Source organism: Rhinichthys klamathensis, unplaced genomic scaffold, assembly GCF_029890125.1.
Source record: "Rhinichthys klamathensis goyatoka isolate OS25496 unplaced genomic scaffold, OSU_Roscu_1.1 h1tg000072l_1, whole genome shotgun sequence".
Lineage (NCBI taxonomy): Eukaryota > Metazoa > Chordata > Actinopteri > Cypriniformes > Leuciscidae > Rhinichthys > Rhinichthys klamathensis.
The window spans coordinates 679,719-697,903 of record NW_026606615.1 but is presented as its reverse complement, the minus strand read 5'-3'; the positions used below and the strand labels follow the sequence as shown (position 1 = coordinate 697,903).

At 38.4% G+C, this 18,185-nt stretch overlaps 1 protein-coding gene across 1 annotated transcript; it reads left to right on the top strand.

The window, feature by feature from the left end:
- Window positions 1-77: 77 nt before the first annotated feature.
- btbd9 (BTB (POZ) domain containing 9) lies at window positions 78-17,429 on the top strand. The gene is made up of 11 exons (XM_056250595.1): window positions 78-270; window positions 1,422-1,633; window positions 2,771-3,134; window positions 3,219-3,486; window positions 5,348-5,570; window positions 12,775-12,894; window positions 14,564-14,673; window positions 14,764-14,953; window positions 16,443-16,550; window positions 16,660-16,738; window positions 16,954-17,429. Exons 2-11 carry the CDS (start codon window positions 1,449-1,451, stop codon window positions 17,110-17,112), a joined length of 1,806 nt encoding a protein of 601 aa, XP_056106570.1. The 5' UTR covers window positions 78-270; window positions 1,422-1,448; the 3' UTR covers window positions 17,113-17,429.
- Window positions 17,430-18,185: the final 756 nt, after the last annotated feature.

The following is an 18,185-nucleotide window of genomic DNA, read 5'->3' as shown; positions in this document are numbered from 1 at the left end:
CCCTCAACCGCTCCGGAGGAAGAAAGACGTTATACATCATCAGTCCACTAGAGGCGCTGTGACACAAACGCGTAACGTACGGGCGCCTTAAAAACATCCGGTTAGGGTTTTGTCTGTGGAACGAATGGATTTGTAGCTCGTTACAAATTTGTATTTAACACATTTTACTTATTAATTGATATATACATTGTACATATTTGGAGTCAATAGAGCTTTGTTGCCTTCTCGGTCTGCTTTAGGCGGAGACAAATCGAATCTGTATTGGTGTTGGTGAGTAGAAGCTTATAGACGATAACGTCGCATTTGCTCTAATGTAACCTTGCTATATTTCATTGATTTTACCACAAACCTAGCATGTATTATTGTATCTTTGAGTAATGCTTGCGTTTTATTGTTAATTCGAATGACGATGAATGTTCGCTTATGTTTATAACCGCCGAGAAACTGCAATTTAGTGACATATTAAACATTTGTTGGTGTTGAGACATATTATAAGCATATTTTTTTTTACTGGATATTCATATCCTATACTACATAACTACTATACAATAATGATCCTCAGACCTTTTATGCATTATTGATGTTATTGTAAAGTAAACATAATTTTCCTCTCACAGAGGTTTGCCATTTTATTATTCAAGCCCACAAGAGTGTCAACTTGTTTTAAATTGAATTATTTATTCAACTATATATATTAACATTTTGATCTTTTACATTTATATGCATTTATATGTGTAATTATATGTATCATGGTAGAGTGTTTTAAAATAAGACAAACCAACTAACACATTTTGGCCTGGTTTCACAGACAGGGCTTAGATTAGGCATTGGTTCAGTTAGGACATTTAAGTAGCTTTTATAAATGTTCCTTAGAAAAAGAAATATCACTGATGTGCATCTTGAGACAAAACAATGGAACTGACATATTTTAAGATATGTCAGCGCAAGTTGCTTTCAGTTAAAACAAGTCAAACATGCATTTTAGTCTGGGACTATAGGCTTAAGCTTTGTCTGTGAAACCGGGGCGTTAGATTTAATTTGACAAAAGATGAACAGTATGGAAAGTGACAGAGGACAGGGAGAAAGTGAATGTATTAAAGGGATAGTTCACCCAAAAATGAAAATTAGCCCATGATTTACTCATCCTCGAGTCATCCTAGGTGTATATGACATTCTTCTTTCAGACGAATACAATCTGAGTTATATTAAAGAATGTCCTGGTTCTTCCAAGCTTTATAATAGCAGTGAATAGATGTATATTTTTTGAAGTCCATCAAAGTGCATCCATGATAAAAGTGCTCCACACGGCTCTAGGGGGTTAATAAAGGCCTTCTTTATAATTCAGCAGGAATTATCCAATGAATGCACACATCCATGTACTGTTTTCATTGACAAATTCAAATGTTTGTTATATGATTCAGATGTGAAGGTGTTCCCCAGCAGTGGTCATGAGTGACAGTCATCCTCTGCGGCCGGTGAGCTCTGCGTCTGAGATCGACCACCTCCATCTCCTGTCAGAGCAGCTCGGCGCTTTAGTTCCTGGGGAAGAGTACAGCGATGTCACCTTCGTGGTGGAGGAGAAGCACTTTCCTGCACACAGAGTCATTCTAGCGGCCCGCTGCCAGTATTTCAGGTTGCTCTTCATGAGATGTTGCTTGTCTATTGGGGCATTTCTTGATTTAAATGATTTATGATAGAAAAAAAGAATTAATTTTATACTATAGTGAATCAGTGTCATTCTATGAAACGCATGCCTTTTTTTATTTAGAAAGTTTTTGTAAGATTTTAAACATTCAGACAAATGATGTGACAAAACTGATGCAATAATTTGTTAATAAATTGCATTGTCATCTGAAGTTAAACTAATACATTTTGGTTTACAATAAGGTTAATTTGTTAGCATTAGTTAACAAATGAAAATACTTCTAATGCATGTATTAATCTTAGTTAATATCAGCATTTACAAGTAAATTATTAAAATCAAAAGTTATCTGATAATATTATTTAAAGGGTTAATTCAGCCAAAAATTTAAATTCTGTCATTCATTTTTCACCCTCATGACGTTCCAAACCAAAGACTTTCGTTCATCTTCGGAACACAAATTAAGATATTTTTGATGAAATCTGAGATATTTCTGTCAGCTAAATTGACAGCTACACAACTACCACATTGACACTTTATAAAGGTCATAAAGAGATCGTAAAACTAATCCATATGAATTGAGCGGTTTAGTCCAAATTTTTCTGAAGAGACACAATTGCTTTATACGCTGAACAGATTTTATTTAGGCTTTTAACAAAAGTCTTACAGGTTTGAAACAACAAGAGGTTGAGTGAATGGTGACAGAATTTTCATTTTTGGGTGAACTATCCCTGGACCTGAACTAACAATGATAGGATATAATTATCAATTCAGAAAGGTAACAGGGTTAATATTTCACTGTCTAATTTAACTTTACAAACAGTTCAACTGTTCAAAAGAATTTGATGCTGATATCTCCAAGTTTTTATGCTTTCTACACAAAATGTAACAATGAAACAACTTCAATTTCAGCCATGAGCAGCGCTATAGAAGACAGTAGTATCATTATATCCAGCTCAATTTAGATTCAGTGTTGAGTCAGCTCAGTACAATAACAGTGTCAATGTTGCAAAGAAGTACCCATTTTGTAAAATCATTTCTCGTTTCTAAAATAGGCTTTGTAACCTAACCTTGGTGAAATTCTTCTTTCATTTCATCCTTTTTCTTTTCTTTGTCTTTCCAAAAAAGGGCTTTGCTGTATGGAGGGCTCAGAGAGTCCCAGGCCCAGGCAGAGGTTCGGCTGGAAGAAACACGTGCCGAGGCTTTTTCCATGTTATTGCGGTATCTGTACACGGGCAGAGCCACCCTGAGTGAAGCCAGGGAAGAGACTCTGTTAGATTTCCTGGGACTGGCGCACCGCTATGGCCTCCAACCACTAGAGGGCTCCATATGCGAGTTCCTCCGCACTTTATTGAGCACGCGAAACGTCTGTCTGGTGTTTGATGTGGCTAGTCTGTACTGTCTGAATGGGCTGGCTGAGGCCTGCATGGCCTACATGGACCGCAACGCCACCGAAGTGTTGAAGTCAGACGGCTTTCTCACCCTTTCAAAGGCGAGTGATAGAAGATATGACAATTTTAATGCTTAATTAAGTTTAGTATGTAACATGGCTGTTTCTTATGTTTGCTCTCTGCAGTCTGCACTGTTGACGGTTGTGAGGAGAGATTCCTTTGCTGCAAGTGAAAGGGAGATCTTCCAGGCCCTCTGCCGCTGGTGTCACCACAACGGTGATGGTCCAGAGGCAAAGGAAGTGATGTCATCAGTCCGACTGCCCTTGATGACCCTTTCTGAAATGCTGAATGTGGTTCGTCCCTCGGGCCTCCTCAGCCCGGATGACCTGCTAGATGCCATACAGACCCGCTCAGAAAGCAGAGACATGGACCTCAACTACCGTGGCATGCTCAGTCCGTTTACTTCTCTCTGCTTATCCGTCTTTACATACATGAACACTTAAGCTGCTTTTCCAGCGTTGGGTCAAACCGTTCTCGCTTCTTGCTTAAAGGGATAATTCACTTTGAAATTAATTTTTGATATGTTTTAGCTTACTTCAAGGGCATCCAAGATGTAGGTGTCTTTGTTTCCGCAGTAGTTTCAATTTTGATATTTTTAGGTCAAACCGTTCTTGTCTGTCAGTCATATAATGCAGGTCTATGGTCACCACCTCAAAGAGCATGCACAGAGAAGTCCAAATTAAACATGATTTAATGACTCGTAAATGTAAGTACACATTGATGGCCTAAGACACGAAACGAGCGGTTTGTGTGAGAAAACGAACAGTATTTATATCATTTTTACCTCTTGTAACCACAGCCACGTCCAAGTGATTTAAGGTCGCCGGCGCTTCGGTCTGCGCAAGCGCCGGAAAGCGCCGGAAGTGATCTCTCGCGCGTGTACGTCACTCATTGTTTACACAGAGATTTCGGAAGTGTTACCTCTCACTGTGAAGATCTAAACATATTTAGATATACAGGAAATCGCAATGGAAGACGATTTCGATATATCAACAGACAACGTTGAATTTTTTTCGCTACCGCGCGAGAGATCACTTCCGCCACTTGCCGGCGCTTGCGCAGACCGAAGCGCCTGCGCCCTCAGATCACTTGGACGTGGCTGTGGTTACAAGAGGTAAAAACGATATAAATACTGTTAGTTTTCTCACACAAACCCCTCGTTTCTTGTCTTAGGCCATCAATGTGTACTAACATTTACGAGTCATTAAATCATGTTTAATTTGGACTTCTCTGTGCATTGAGGTGGTGACCATAGACCTGCATTATATGACTGACAGACAAGAACGATTTGACCTAAAAATATCAATATGAAACTACTGCGGAAACAAAGACACCTACATCTTGGATGCCTTTGAGGTAAGCTAAAACATATCAAAAATTAATTTCAAAGTGAACTATCCCTTTAACCGCTCAATTCCCGTGCCGATCTGACCCAGCCTGTACGGATATGGTTTCATTAACGGAGCTGATAATGGGGCTGGGGCCAGCACGGTATAATATGGTTAGCCAACCGTGCTGAGAATTCTGGGTCGATAACGGATTGTTATCGTGCCGAACCAAACTCAAGTGGAAATATACCTGGAACCATTCCTTACCATTCTTAGAACCGTTGGGCCCAACTGTGCAAAAGCTGCTTTAGATTATTAAAGGAAACAGAGGTCACATCATGACAAATCAGTTAACTTTTTTTTTTTGATTTTAATTTTAAAACGATCTATAATTTATACATTATTATTATTGGAAACCAACTGCCTTCATCAAACATGATTTTCATCTTGCAGAAGTTTTATTGAAGCTTTTATTAGTTAAAGAGATTTCACAAAGGACTAACACTAACAGTATGGAAAGTGACAGAAAATAAACCCAAATATTGCATATTAAGACAAATATGGTAGAGAAACAAAAATGGTCTGCATGGCCTGTCTAATTTGAATGGTGTAAAATGGTCATGTATTACTAAATGACTATCATGTTTGGTGCAAAAACTTTGACTAACATTATAAAATGTTTGATATGGCCTAATTAATCTGTAGCTAACAGTTTCCGATGGTAATGCTTGAGATTTACAGTTTTTATATTTTTGTTTTTATGTATTTTTCTTAGTGCAAAGTATAATTAAAAATGTAAATATCTGGAAATTTGAGTTATTTGTCCACCTTTTACAACACTTACATGTAACGTAAAAATCCCTAGAGTACGGAAAATGTTGATAATGCTTCAGTTTGACTAAAATGTGTCCTCTGCTTCGTTGTAGTCCCAGAGGAGAACATTGCCACTATGAAGCATGGCGCCGTGGTGGTGAAGGGTGAGCTGAAGTCTGCTCTCCTGGATGGAGACACGCAGAACTATGATCTGGACCATGGCTTCTCGAGACACCCCATAGAAGAAGAGGGACGAGCTGCTGGCATCCAGGTCCGCTTGGGTCAATCCTCCATCATCAACCACATACGTCTACTGCTGTGGGACAAGGACAGCAGGTAATGCAACATTAAAGGGACAGTTGTGGTAAAGGGACAGTGATAAAGTCACCTTTATTTATATAGCGCTTTATACAATACAGATGGTTTCAAAGCAGCTTTACAGTGATAAACAGAAAGATAATGATTCAATGATGCAAACAGAATTCAATTCTGATATAAAGCAACTCTAAAAGGACAATAGTAAACAATCATAATTCAGTTCAGTGTTGATTCATTTTGGTTCAGTAACTGTGTAAAGTACATCAATTAATAAATTAATTCAGCTAAAAAGTAGAAAACAGTGATGTCATTTTCCAGCTTAGTTGAGTTTTCATCCAATAGTGTCACTGCAGTCAAATCAGTAACACTGCTGAGTATTAAGTGTCCCCAACTAAGCAAGCCAGAGGCTACAGTGGCAAGCAACCCAAACTCCATCAAGTGACAGAAATGGAGAAAAAAAAACCTTGTGAGAACTCGGGGGGCCAGTTCTCCTCTGGCCAACGAACAAACACGGTGCGATTATGATTCATGCTCCATCACAAGTCAGAAGTCAGATTGTGAATCGGTAGCATTCAAAATATTTCATCCAGTTCCTTCTGCTTGAAGATTGGATTCATCATTCTGGTATGGAGACGAAGCTGGTCATAGGTCTGTGGGGAGGACTTGTCTGGTTCTTGTGGGCTTTGCTGAGGATCTGTGCCGATGGCTGTCATGTCGACGAGGTCTTCATAGGGGATTGTTCTAGTTGACATGGTCTCTGCTGACATTCAGAGCTGCGTTGAGGTCGTGTCCAAGTGCAGGTCCACCATCTGATCTGGACATGACCCGGATCCGGCTGACTACGGTAACCTCGAGATAAGGATGAGACAGACAGACTAATATTAGCGTAGATGCCATTTTTCTTACCATGTAACAAGTACGTCTGTTGTTGTGGGAAGTGTTCCTGGTTCCGGTTGACCTAATTTATGCAGCCTGACAATCCTTTAACGGATTTAAATTTTAGACTCAAACTACTCGAACAAGGCTAGTAAGGCTGTTCCAGAGTTTGGGGTCTAAATAGGAAAATTTTAATAGGGAGCCAATACAGTGTTGACAGAACCAGGCTAATATGGCCATATTTCCTGGTTCTAGTAAGAACTCCAGCTGCAATTTGGAACAGCTGGAGTTTGTTTATTAAGCATGCAGGGCAACCACCCAGTAGAGCATTACAATAATCTAGCCTTGAGGTCATGAACGCATGAATTAACTTTTCTTTTCTGCATTTGTTATTGAGAGCATATGTCATATTTTAGATATATTTTTAAGATGGAGAAATGCGGTTGTACAGACGCTAGAAATGTGGCTTTCAAATGAAAGTGCACAAGGCCCCCCCACGACTGTTGATGGACACTGCAGTTTAAGCGTAGACCCGGCCTGTTTTGTTATACGATGTAAGAATGAACATATCAGTCTTCATGTACTCTTGTTGTTACTCGAAGATGGATCTGTACCAACTGTTCGTGCTCCAGCTTACAGTCTCCGGAGCAATAGGCCTAACGTTACTGATCACGGCAGTAATGGAAGGGAGAGCGCGCACTTTATTACAGTTCATCTGAGTCGTTTTACGTATATAAAGTTTACCAGTTTATTAAGCAACCCCTGAAAACCTGTGTATATATTTGTTTTCTGTTAGTTGTAACGAGTGTTTGTTTAATTCGCTGTGTATGTTGATCATATTGAAAGGGAGAGAGAGAGTTTATGGATCATAAGACTTTAATGTGCACTTCTTATACTATTTATTCAGCTCTTACAGTGATTTTCTGGATTTAAACTGACACTTTTGTGTGATGTACACTGTGTGCAGAATTATTAGGCAAGTGAGTATTTTGACCATATCCTCATTTTAATGATTTTTTCCAACTCCAAGCTGTATAAACTTGAATCCTTATTGGATTTAAGCATTTCAGGTGATATGTATTTGTGTAATGAGGGAAGGAGATCAACACCCTATATCAAGGTGTGCATAATTATTAGGCAGCTTCTTTTCCTCAGGCAAAATGGGCCAAAAAAGAGATTTAACTGACTCTGAAAAGTCAAAAATTGTAATAAGTCTTTCAGAGGGATGCAGCACTCTTGAAATTGCTAAGATATTGGGGCGTGATCACTGAACCATCAAACGTTTTGTAGCAAATGCTCAACAGAGTCGCAAGAAACGTGTTGAGAAAAACCCCCGCAAATGAACTGCCAAAGATTTGAGAAGAATCAAACGTGAAGCTTCCAGGAACCCATTATCCTCCAGTGCTGTCATATTCCAGAACTGCAACCTACCTGGAGTGCCCAGAAGTACAAGGTGTTCAGTGCTCAGAGACATGGCCAAGGTAAGGAAGGCTGAAATCCGACCACCACTGAACAAGAAACATAAGTTGAAACGTCAAGACTGGGCCAGGAAATATCTGAAGACAGATTTTTCAAAGGTTTTATAGACTGATGAGATGAGAGTGACGCTTGACGGACCAGATGGATGGGCCCGTGGCTGGATCAGTAATGGGCACAGAGCTCCACTTCGACTCAGACAACAGCAAGGTGGAGGTGGGGTAATGGTATGGGCTGGTATTATTAAAGATGAGCAAGTTGGACCTTTTCGGGTTGAAGATGGACTTAAAATGAACTCCCAAACCTACTGGCAGTTTTTAGAAGATACTTTCTTCAAGCAGTGGTACAGGAAAAAGTCTGCATCTTTCAAGAAGACGGTGATTTTTATGCAGGACAATGCTCCATCGCATGCATCATAGGCCGGGAGCCAGGTCCACTCCTCAGGATGTTTTTTGCTACCTTTTTTTCACTATCATTTCCTATTATTTTATACCTTGGGCCATCACAAGTTGATAATGACCACCCCCAACTCGGCCCCGTTTGGTCTCAGGGGCCAAAAAACACCCTTTTTGGGGAAAGATTTTGGCGGAATGATGTAATTGTGAATATTAAGGTACTGCAGCTACATAAATGGTCATATAACCCCCAAATTTTGCATGGTGTATCCTGACACATAGGGTAAACTAGCAGAAAAAGATTCTGGGGATTGCTGCTTTTTTGCTGTCAAATATCACCCTCAACACACCCCAAAAGACAAAAAAATGTCTGTCCGCCTGACAAATTGTCATCACAAGTGACCATTTTCAAGCATTTTATTATACACATCACTGCCCCAAATGTACATGAAAAACTTCCCAAGTTTATAAGCTTCAATTTAAGTCCAAGATGACCTTTCTATCTAGAGGATTGCAGCTGGTATAACCAAAGTTCTCCACTGTACCTCCAATCAGAGAAAATGGAACTTTCAAGAATTACCATTCCATAGGGAATTAAAGGTACAATATGCAGGATTTTTCGCCACCAGGGGTCGCTAACCTCTTACAATAACAAAGGCGTATATTGATGACGTATATTCCGTATTAAGCGAAATTATGGATCTTGTCGTCAAGCTGATGGATCTTTTATGGATGAGTGAATACATTGATGTTTTTAACATGACTGTTGTGTGAAGCAGGGCGCGATTGCTAGACGTATACCAGCGCCACACGCAATGCGAGTCCTGCCGATATAAAGGATAAGGACATTTCATTCTACCGACTACAAGCAAGTGCTGCATTACTACTCACACAGGTCAGTTTATTAAACGAATGAAACTTGAGGTAACGCAGCGCTGTTTCACTTGCTCTAACAGTTACACTATCACACTAAACGGCATTTGAGTGTGTTGAATGTTGTTAGTTAGGTTGTTTGTATGAGACTAAGTAAGCTAGATCAACATTAGAATAACATACAGATCATATTCTAACATTTCATCATGTTGAACTAAATAACGTGTGTCGCCATGGTTACTAATGCAGTACGAACTCAAACCTGGCGGAAACCAGGGCTAATGCGGATATGACGCCATTGACTGGCGACTCCTCACCCCTGCTCACACACCCCGTTTCCTTGGTTAAAATCGCAATTTTCTCACGATTTACAAATAGTTGGAAAATTTGGGATATTGTAAGTAGCCTAATCAACTAAACAAAATATATAACATGGGCCTAGTGGTTTTTGGATATTTTACTGCAAAAATCCTGGATATTGTACCTTTAACCCTCTGGGGTCTAAGGTGTTTTTGAGGTCCTTGAGATGTTTGGACATGCCCTGACATTTGTGCTTTTTTCAGTTGTGCTTTTTTTCAGCAAAGGTGTAATTACACTCTATTTAGCACAAACAGGGCTACCATAATATGTGAGCAACATGTATGTACATGTTTGTATTTTTGAGAGAATATCGTTTATGCATGGTTATTGAAAAAACAAAAAATTTAAAAAAACAAAAAAAGACTCTTGATCCTCCTGTATTATGCCAAGTCATCAACTGTCAACATCATATTTGACATGGATTTCACATAAACACAGAGACAGGCAAGCTAGAACCACTATGGTTTGAGGGGGACGTCATCCCCCAAGCCCTTGTTGATGTCTTGGCAGAAAATGAAACAAATGAAGAGGACTTGACTGATGAAATCCATACGAATATAGGTGAAGAGGAGGAAGAGGAGGAAAATGATGATTGAGAGTTTATATTCTACACTAATACAATACACTAACATGACCATTCGTCTAAGTACAGCATGGATAAGCAGCAAAAAGATCTAAGAACCAAAGAAATGTTTTCTATTTTATGCTTTAATAAATCTCACATTTGGTTAATTGATTTTGTATGAATTTTGTATGTTGCACCCTGACCCGTCCACCTAGGGGCATAACAGTACTCACTTTTCATGCAATTCACTTCGTATAGTATAGCAGTACATAAGTCAAGTCTCAACTCGTTTTAGAAATATTGTTCATATGCTAAAAATATGCTTAAAGGTAAATCGTGTGAAAATTGCGATTTTAACCAAGGAAACGGGGTGTGTGAGCAGGGGTGAGGAGTCGCCAGTCAATGGCGTCATATCCGCGTTAGCCCTGGTTTCCGCCAGGTTTGACCTCGTACTGCAATAGTAACCATGGCGACACACGTTGACAACTGGGTGCCCAGCAGGACGCTCACGCTGTTGTTTTGTTCAAACATTATGGACCATGGCAAGCAGACTTTGAGACAAACATCTTTCGAGATGCCGAGAGCTGCATGTCCGCGACTAACTTTGACGTGACAGACACGCGAGTGTTGCATGTTCTTTATTAGACAGGTGAGCAAATGTACATGAAACTAATCAATGTTATTTAGTTCAACATGATGAAATGTTAGAATTTGATCTGTATGTTATTCTAATGTTGATCTAGCTTACTTAGTCTCATACAAACAACCTAACTAACAACATTCAACACATTCAAATGCCGTTTAGTGTGATAGTGTAACTGTTAGAGCAAGTGAAACAGCGCTGCGTTACCTCAAGTTTCATTCGTTTAATAAACTGACCTGTGTGAGTAGTAATGCAGCACTTGCTTGTAGTCGGTAGAATGAAATGTCCTTATCCTTTATATCGGCAGGACTCGCATTGCGTGTGGCGCTGGTATACGTCTAGCAATCGCGCCCTGCTTCACACAACAGTCATGTTAAAAACATCAATGTATTCACTCATCCATAAAAGATCCATCAGCTTGACGACAGGATCCATAATTTCGCTTAATACGGAATATACGTCATCAATATACGCCTTTGTTATTGTAAGAGGTTAGCGACCCCTGGTGGCGAAAAATCCTGCATATTGTACCTTTAATTCCCTATGGAATGGTAATTCTTGAAAGTTCCATTTTCTCTGATTGGAGGTACAGTGGAGAACTTTGGTTATACCAGCTGCAATCCTCTAGATAGAAAGGTCATCTTGGACTTAAATTGAAGCTTATAAACTTGGGAAGTTTTTCATGTACATTTGGGGCAGTGATGTGTATAATAAAATGCTTGAAAATGGTCACTTGTGATGACAATTTGTCAGGCGGACAGACATTTTTTTGTCTTTTGGGGTATGTTGAGGGTGATATTTGACAGCAAAAAAGCAGCAATCCCCAGAATCTTTTTCTGCTAGTTTACCCTATGTGTCAGGATACACCATGCAAAATTTGGGGGTTATATGACCATTTATGTAGCTGCAGTACCTTAATATTCACAATTACATCATTCCGCCAAAATCTTTCCCCAAAAAGGGTGTTTTTTGGCCCCTGAGACCAAACGGGGCCGAGTTGGGGGTGGTCATTATCAACTTGTGATGGCCCAAGGTATAAAATAATAGGAAATAATAGTGAAAAAAAGGTAGCAAAAAACATCCTGAGGAGTGGACCTGGCTCCCGGCCTATCAAAGTACTCCACTGCGTGGCTAGCCAGTAAAGGCCTTAAAGATGAAAGAATTATGACATGGCCCCCTTCGTCACCTGATTTAAACCCTATTGAGAACTTGTGGGCCCTTCTTAAACGGGAGATTTATGGTGGAGGAAAACAGTACACCTCTCTGAACAGTGTATGGGAGGCTGTGGGGGCTGCTGCACAAAAAGTTGATCATCAACAGATCAATAAACTGACAGACTCCATGAATGGAAGGCTAATAACTGTTATTGAAAAGAAGGGTGGCTATATTGGTCACTGAATTTTTTTTTTTTTTTTTATATGTCAGAGATGTTTATTTGTAAATTGAGTTGTTTGTTTATCATTCTCACTTTAACAGACTACAATAAACAAGTGAGATGGGAAAATTTTCATTTTTCATTTTGCTGCATAATAATTCTGCACACTAAGAGATGCCCAATAATTGTGCACACATAGATATTCTCCTAAGAAAGCCAAAACCTCACTTTTGCTTCCTTAAATATTCAGGATTGAGGTTTATTAACATTTTGGATTGACTGAGAGCACTGTAGTTGTTCAATAACAAAATTAATCCTCAAAAATACAACTTGCCTAATAATTCTGCACACAGTGTACAATAAACTTCATAAAACTCATCAGTACATTTTTGGCCTCAAAATAGTACTGTATTCTGCTGCTGTGTGAACGTGGCCATAATGAAAGGAATGAAATTTGATCCCGATTAGCACCAAAAAAAATAGCACATATGACATACAATATCTTTGGATACAAGACACAAGAACCACTGGCATTGATTATTAATGTTAAGCTTGGCACACCTTGTTTCATGTGGCTTATTTTGAATGTACAATATCTTTACTAAACTTATTAAATTATGCCCATTTGCAGCATTTTGATGGCTCGCTCATGTCTGCAGGTCTTACTCGTACTATGTCGAGGTGTCTATGGATGAGCTGGATTGGGTACGTGTGGTGGATCACTCCAAGTCCCTGTGCCGCTCCTGGCAGCATCTCTATTTCCCAGCACGAGTTTGCAGGTGGAACTCATTACACAACAACTAGACTCTGTTTCTCAAATTTTGATTTGGGAAACCTTGTTTATCTTTGAAATAAACATTACTACTGTACTACTTACTCAACAGAAGACATCTAGATTGAAATGAAAATTAAGTTTAGGCAAAAAAGTGACATTAAAAATAAATAAAAAAAATCATTAATGTGATGCGAAGCTGAATTTTCAGCAGCCATTACTCCAGTATTCAGTGTCACATGATCCTTCAGAAATCATTCTAATATGCTGAGTTGGTGCTCAAGAAACATTTCCTATAATCAAAAATCACAGAAATCCTATAATCACAGAGTTGTGATGCTTAATATTTTTGTGGAAACAAATTCTTTCAGTATTATTTGATTAATAGAAATAGAAAAGAACAACATGTTTTTGAAATTGACGCCTTCTGTAACAATTTACTTTTATTCAGCAAGGACACAGTGAAGTTAAAAGTATTAAAGTGCCCCTATTATGCTATTTTAAAGGTTCCTAATTTTGTTTTAGAGGTTTCCTACAATAGGTTTACATGCATCCAAGGTAAAAAAATAAAATAAAATAAAAACACCTGAAAATATTCTTCTAATATACATTGCACATCACCTCATTTCTCAAAGAGACTGCAACCGGTTTGTTTGAAGATTCGGTCTCTCTAAACCTCCTTTTACGTGAGCCTACTCTGCTTTGATTGGTCAGATGGCCCAGTCTGTTGTGATTGGTCTACCTCTTACAGCATGAGTCTTCCTCAGCACTTGATACACAGTGATACGGACAGCAATGATGGCGTCCGTTTTATCGTATAAATCAAGTGCGAGTCCTTATCCTTTTGAAGTGCATGCAAAGTGGATTTGCAGCGCAGAAAAGAGTGTCTTCTCGACAAGTTCACATCATGAACCAAACTCTTCCCGTCTCAGCTACCACTAGTGTTTGCAAGCGGGTCAAAGTTGACGTTGTTCGCGGGCAGCCAGAAAAGACCATTGGTGGGCATTATACAAATTTGTAACATTTTAACAACATGGGCATGTAACAGGAAGTGAGACTTGCTGGTGACTCGTTTCGGCAGTTCAGAGTCGATTCTTTCTTTTAGGAGACAAATGACTTTGTGTTGCACTTTCATTTTTAAAACTTTGTAGACTTTCACATTAACAAAGAGCTGTATTACACACTGCATGATAGGTAATATTCAAAAGGCATAATAGGGGCACTTAAATGTATTTAACAAAAGAAATCTCAAACTTTTGAACAGTAGGTTAAGGTTTATGTGATGAACAGTGTATTACAGAATAGGAATTTATAACAGTTTATTATATAATGCTTACATGCTGAACAAACCTTATACGTGGTGTACAAGTTATTATATTAACATGTTTTTGGGGTAACTTGTTGTAAATCAATCAAATACAAATGGCATTTCCATTTAGATTTGTTCAATTGTGACACAAAAAAAAGCAAATAGAGAAAGTTTCAATGCTTATACTCAAAGCTTATTATCTCTGAAAAGTTTAGGATGTCCTGGGTGGGATGTATGGTCTAAAAGAAATCCACTACAAACAAATGTCTTCTGCAGAGGAGCGAAATTAATTGTAAGGTTGTAGAATGTTATATTGCTATCTGACTGTGTGTTTGCTTGTGGACACTTTTTTTTTTTGTGAACTCAGGTTTATTCGCATTGTGGGGACACATAACACAGTCAACAAAGTGTTTCACCTGGTGGCTCTAGAGTGCATGTACACACAGCGACCTTTCACCCTGGAGAGAGGCCTAATAGGTAACGTAGTTTTCCTAATTTCAGTGGTTATTCAGGAAGTTACACGCATATCAGCTCGGTTACTTAAACTCATCCCGCGTCTCCCTGCAGTTCCCACAGAGAACGTGGCGACCGTGCAGGCGTGTGCTAGTGTGGTAGAGGGTGTGAGTCGCAGCAGAAACGCCCTGCTGAACGGGGACACCAGCCACTATGACTGGGACTCGGGATACACCTGTCACCAGCTGGGCTCTGGAGCCATTGTTATCCAGCTCGCTCAGCCATACATGCTGGGCTCAATGCGGTACGAGATCTTATGTTACAGGCTAAAGAGGCTGTATTATGCCTTTTTCCAAATCTTGATTTTGTTTTTGGAGTCTACTAGAATAGGTTTTTACTTTTTATGCTTGAATGAATGTTAAAAAATTAACATTACTTTTCACATATTTTACTATAATGTTCTGTTTAGTTCATGTTTCTATGAAGCCCCTCTTTGCAAAAAACGCAATGTGCTCTGATTGGTCAACTGCTTCAAACTTGTTTGTGAAATGTCACGCCCTTTACCATAACCGTGAGTTTCAATACACTTCTAACGCAACTCAACCGGGCTTCGCCCCTTTATTTTGCATATGCCTTGGGCAGAAATGATTTAAATGAGAAATATAGTGACATGTTCATTCCCAGAAGAAACTCAAGACTACAATGTAGGCGTTTCAGGGAGTTTAGTGACTTTGTGCTTTGTAACTTTGCAACCTTTTTCATGCTCAAACAGCACTTTACACACTAAAGAAAGTTTACACACTGTAAGAAAGCATAATAGGTCCTCTTTAAAGGTTATAATTCTGTCATGATTTAGGATGGGTTTCTTCTGTGGAAAATAGATAAAAGATGTTTAGATGATGATAAATTAAACTCAAAGATTCTCTCCTCTCAAAAAATTACCTTAAAGTATCATAAAAGTAGTCCCTATGACTCGTGCAATGTGTTTCAAGTTTTCTGAAGCCATACAATAGCATTGTGCGATGAACAAAATCAAATTGAATCAGTTATTTGCCAAAAACAACCTCGGCCACAGATCTCAAATCTAATAACATTGGATACAAAAAAAACACTTACGGTGGAATTAAATAGAAGAAAACAAGACAAGGTAATATATTATATGATACACACTGTTTCGAACGTTAGGATGTATAACGACTTAAACGTTATACATGCTAACACAAGACTAGTAGTGAAAGAAAATGTAAACCCATGATATGTGTAAGGATAAAAGAAAATGACATTTCATATTTCATATACATAAACACAAATTAAAAAGCGAAATCTTTTACATAGCATATCTAGGTTCAATAAGAAATTGACAGGAATTGACAGAAAACGCGTGTCAGAAGAAGTGTGTCTTTTATAATGTTTGTTTTCCTAATGTCTCTTAAATTGTCATGGATTAATGATGCCAATAATTTTGGTTTGGGTGATCCTGTTTTTAATTTAATTTTACTTTGCACAATTTCTAGATTCTGTATAATAATTTTTGTACAGAGGAATTATTGTAAGCACTTTAACCCATTCTTTTTGAAAATACTTTGAAGTGCATTGCTTCCATTTATTCTCTTGCATTGCAAGTGCCTTACTATAACTAGTTTGCTGTATGAAAAAAACGATGAGTTGAAATAATCTTGTGTTTCTGAACCCAAAACAACAGGGTAAAGTTGTATTTAACCCTCAATATGACTTTCAATCACTGAAGTCTTTGGTTTAGACATGCTGACGCTGTGAAATCTGTGTGTGTATAGGTTGCTGTTGTGGGACTGTGATGAGAGGAGCTATAGCTATTACGTTGAGCTTTCCACAAACCAGCAACATTGGGTGAGAGTCATAGACCACACAAAAGTGGCATGCAGGTCAGTGAATGCTGTTTTTCTTTTTATTGTTATTATCTCATTATTTTCTTGCATTATAGTTGTCTATAACCACCTCAGAGTTTACATAAGTTGCATGTAATTCTTACAGGTCGTGGCAGAATCTGACGTTTGACACACAGCCTGCATCCTTTATTCGTATTGTGGGAACTCACAACACCGCTAATGAGGTGAGCGATCTCTGCAAACTCTCACAGGATGTGTGTCTGTGACTCCTTTCAGCATCACATTAATGCTGCATTCATAAGTTTACATCGAGATAATATGATGCCAGGTTTTCATCATATTGCAAAACAAATTTACATGCAGTATTTGTCAAAATAATCACATTTTTTATGAAATTCTACCGCCCTAATGCACTCTTTTCACATGCTGTCTCCACTAGGTTTTTCACTGCGTTCACTTTGAGTGCCCTGCACAGGTGGATACGATTGTTAAAGAAGGAAGTTCTGGACCAGATCAGCTCAAACCAGAATCCAGCTCCCAGAGCTCCCGTTCACAGGGCCTGACGCCCCAAAAACCCTTCACGTCTCCACACGCATAGACTGGATGTTTCTGATAAGACACACTTGAGATGCTCAGGTTGTGTTCTCAAGGTTACGTGCTGCTAAACAAAGAATTCTTTATATTTATATTGAGAAAATACTTGAGCTGATTATAACACGATGGTGAGTATAACAATTACTGTCACATGCACTTATTTTATTATGTTCGGATACCTACAAAAAACATAATAAGTATTACAGACTTAATGGGTTTTGCAATACTGTCTCATTTATTAGATATCTTAAAATTGTTTATCGTAGAAAAGTAAACAAATATCCTGTTTAAAATCAAAAATTAAAATCACCATGAAACGGACGTTGTGATAGTTTTTCCTTTCCTGTTGTGACGCTTGATTTTGTCCATGGGGAATTGATTGGATGGATGTGGTTTGCTATTGGTCGATCTCATGTGAGTGACAGGTTGTATGTACCGCCCTCTCACCAGTAAACACATCATCAGAGAAGAGATGTTATTTTGATTAAAGATTACGAGGGCACATAAAAAAAAAAAAAAAGATGTGCATGGATAAATCATTTATAATAAATACTGCAACTTCCATAAAAAAACAAGAATGGTCAATTTTTTTTTATTTTATGGTGGCTAAAAGAATAAAATCACCATGAACTGCATAGACCTACAAGTCTCTTGAATTTTTATTTATTTATTTTAATGCTGACAATAATTTTAACTCAAAACATATTGTGGTTGACACAAACAAGCTTTATTCTAATTGGAAGTGATCCTATATCTAATGTAGTCTGGGTTGTATTTTCTTTTTCTTTTAACAGTTTTTATGTTGCTCATGGTTTTTATGTTGGCATCCAACTAACTTCTAGTGTTTGATTGGATACACAGCCTTTGACGTCAACAACAAAATATATATTTTTAGTCCCTAGGTTGAGTCATATTTTACTTATCCTAACTTATATATACGATAAAATAAAAACTATATTATGTAGCTGCATTCTATTATTTGCATTTAGCATTTTTTATTATTATTCCTGGCTATCTGGGACCCCCATCAGTACAGACTAGGGTTGGGATCCACCAAATAAAAAACACTTAAAGGAT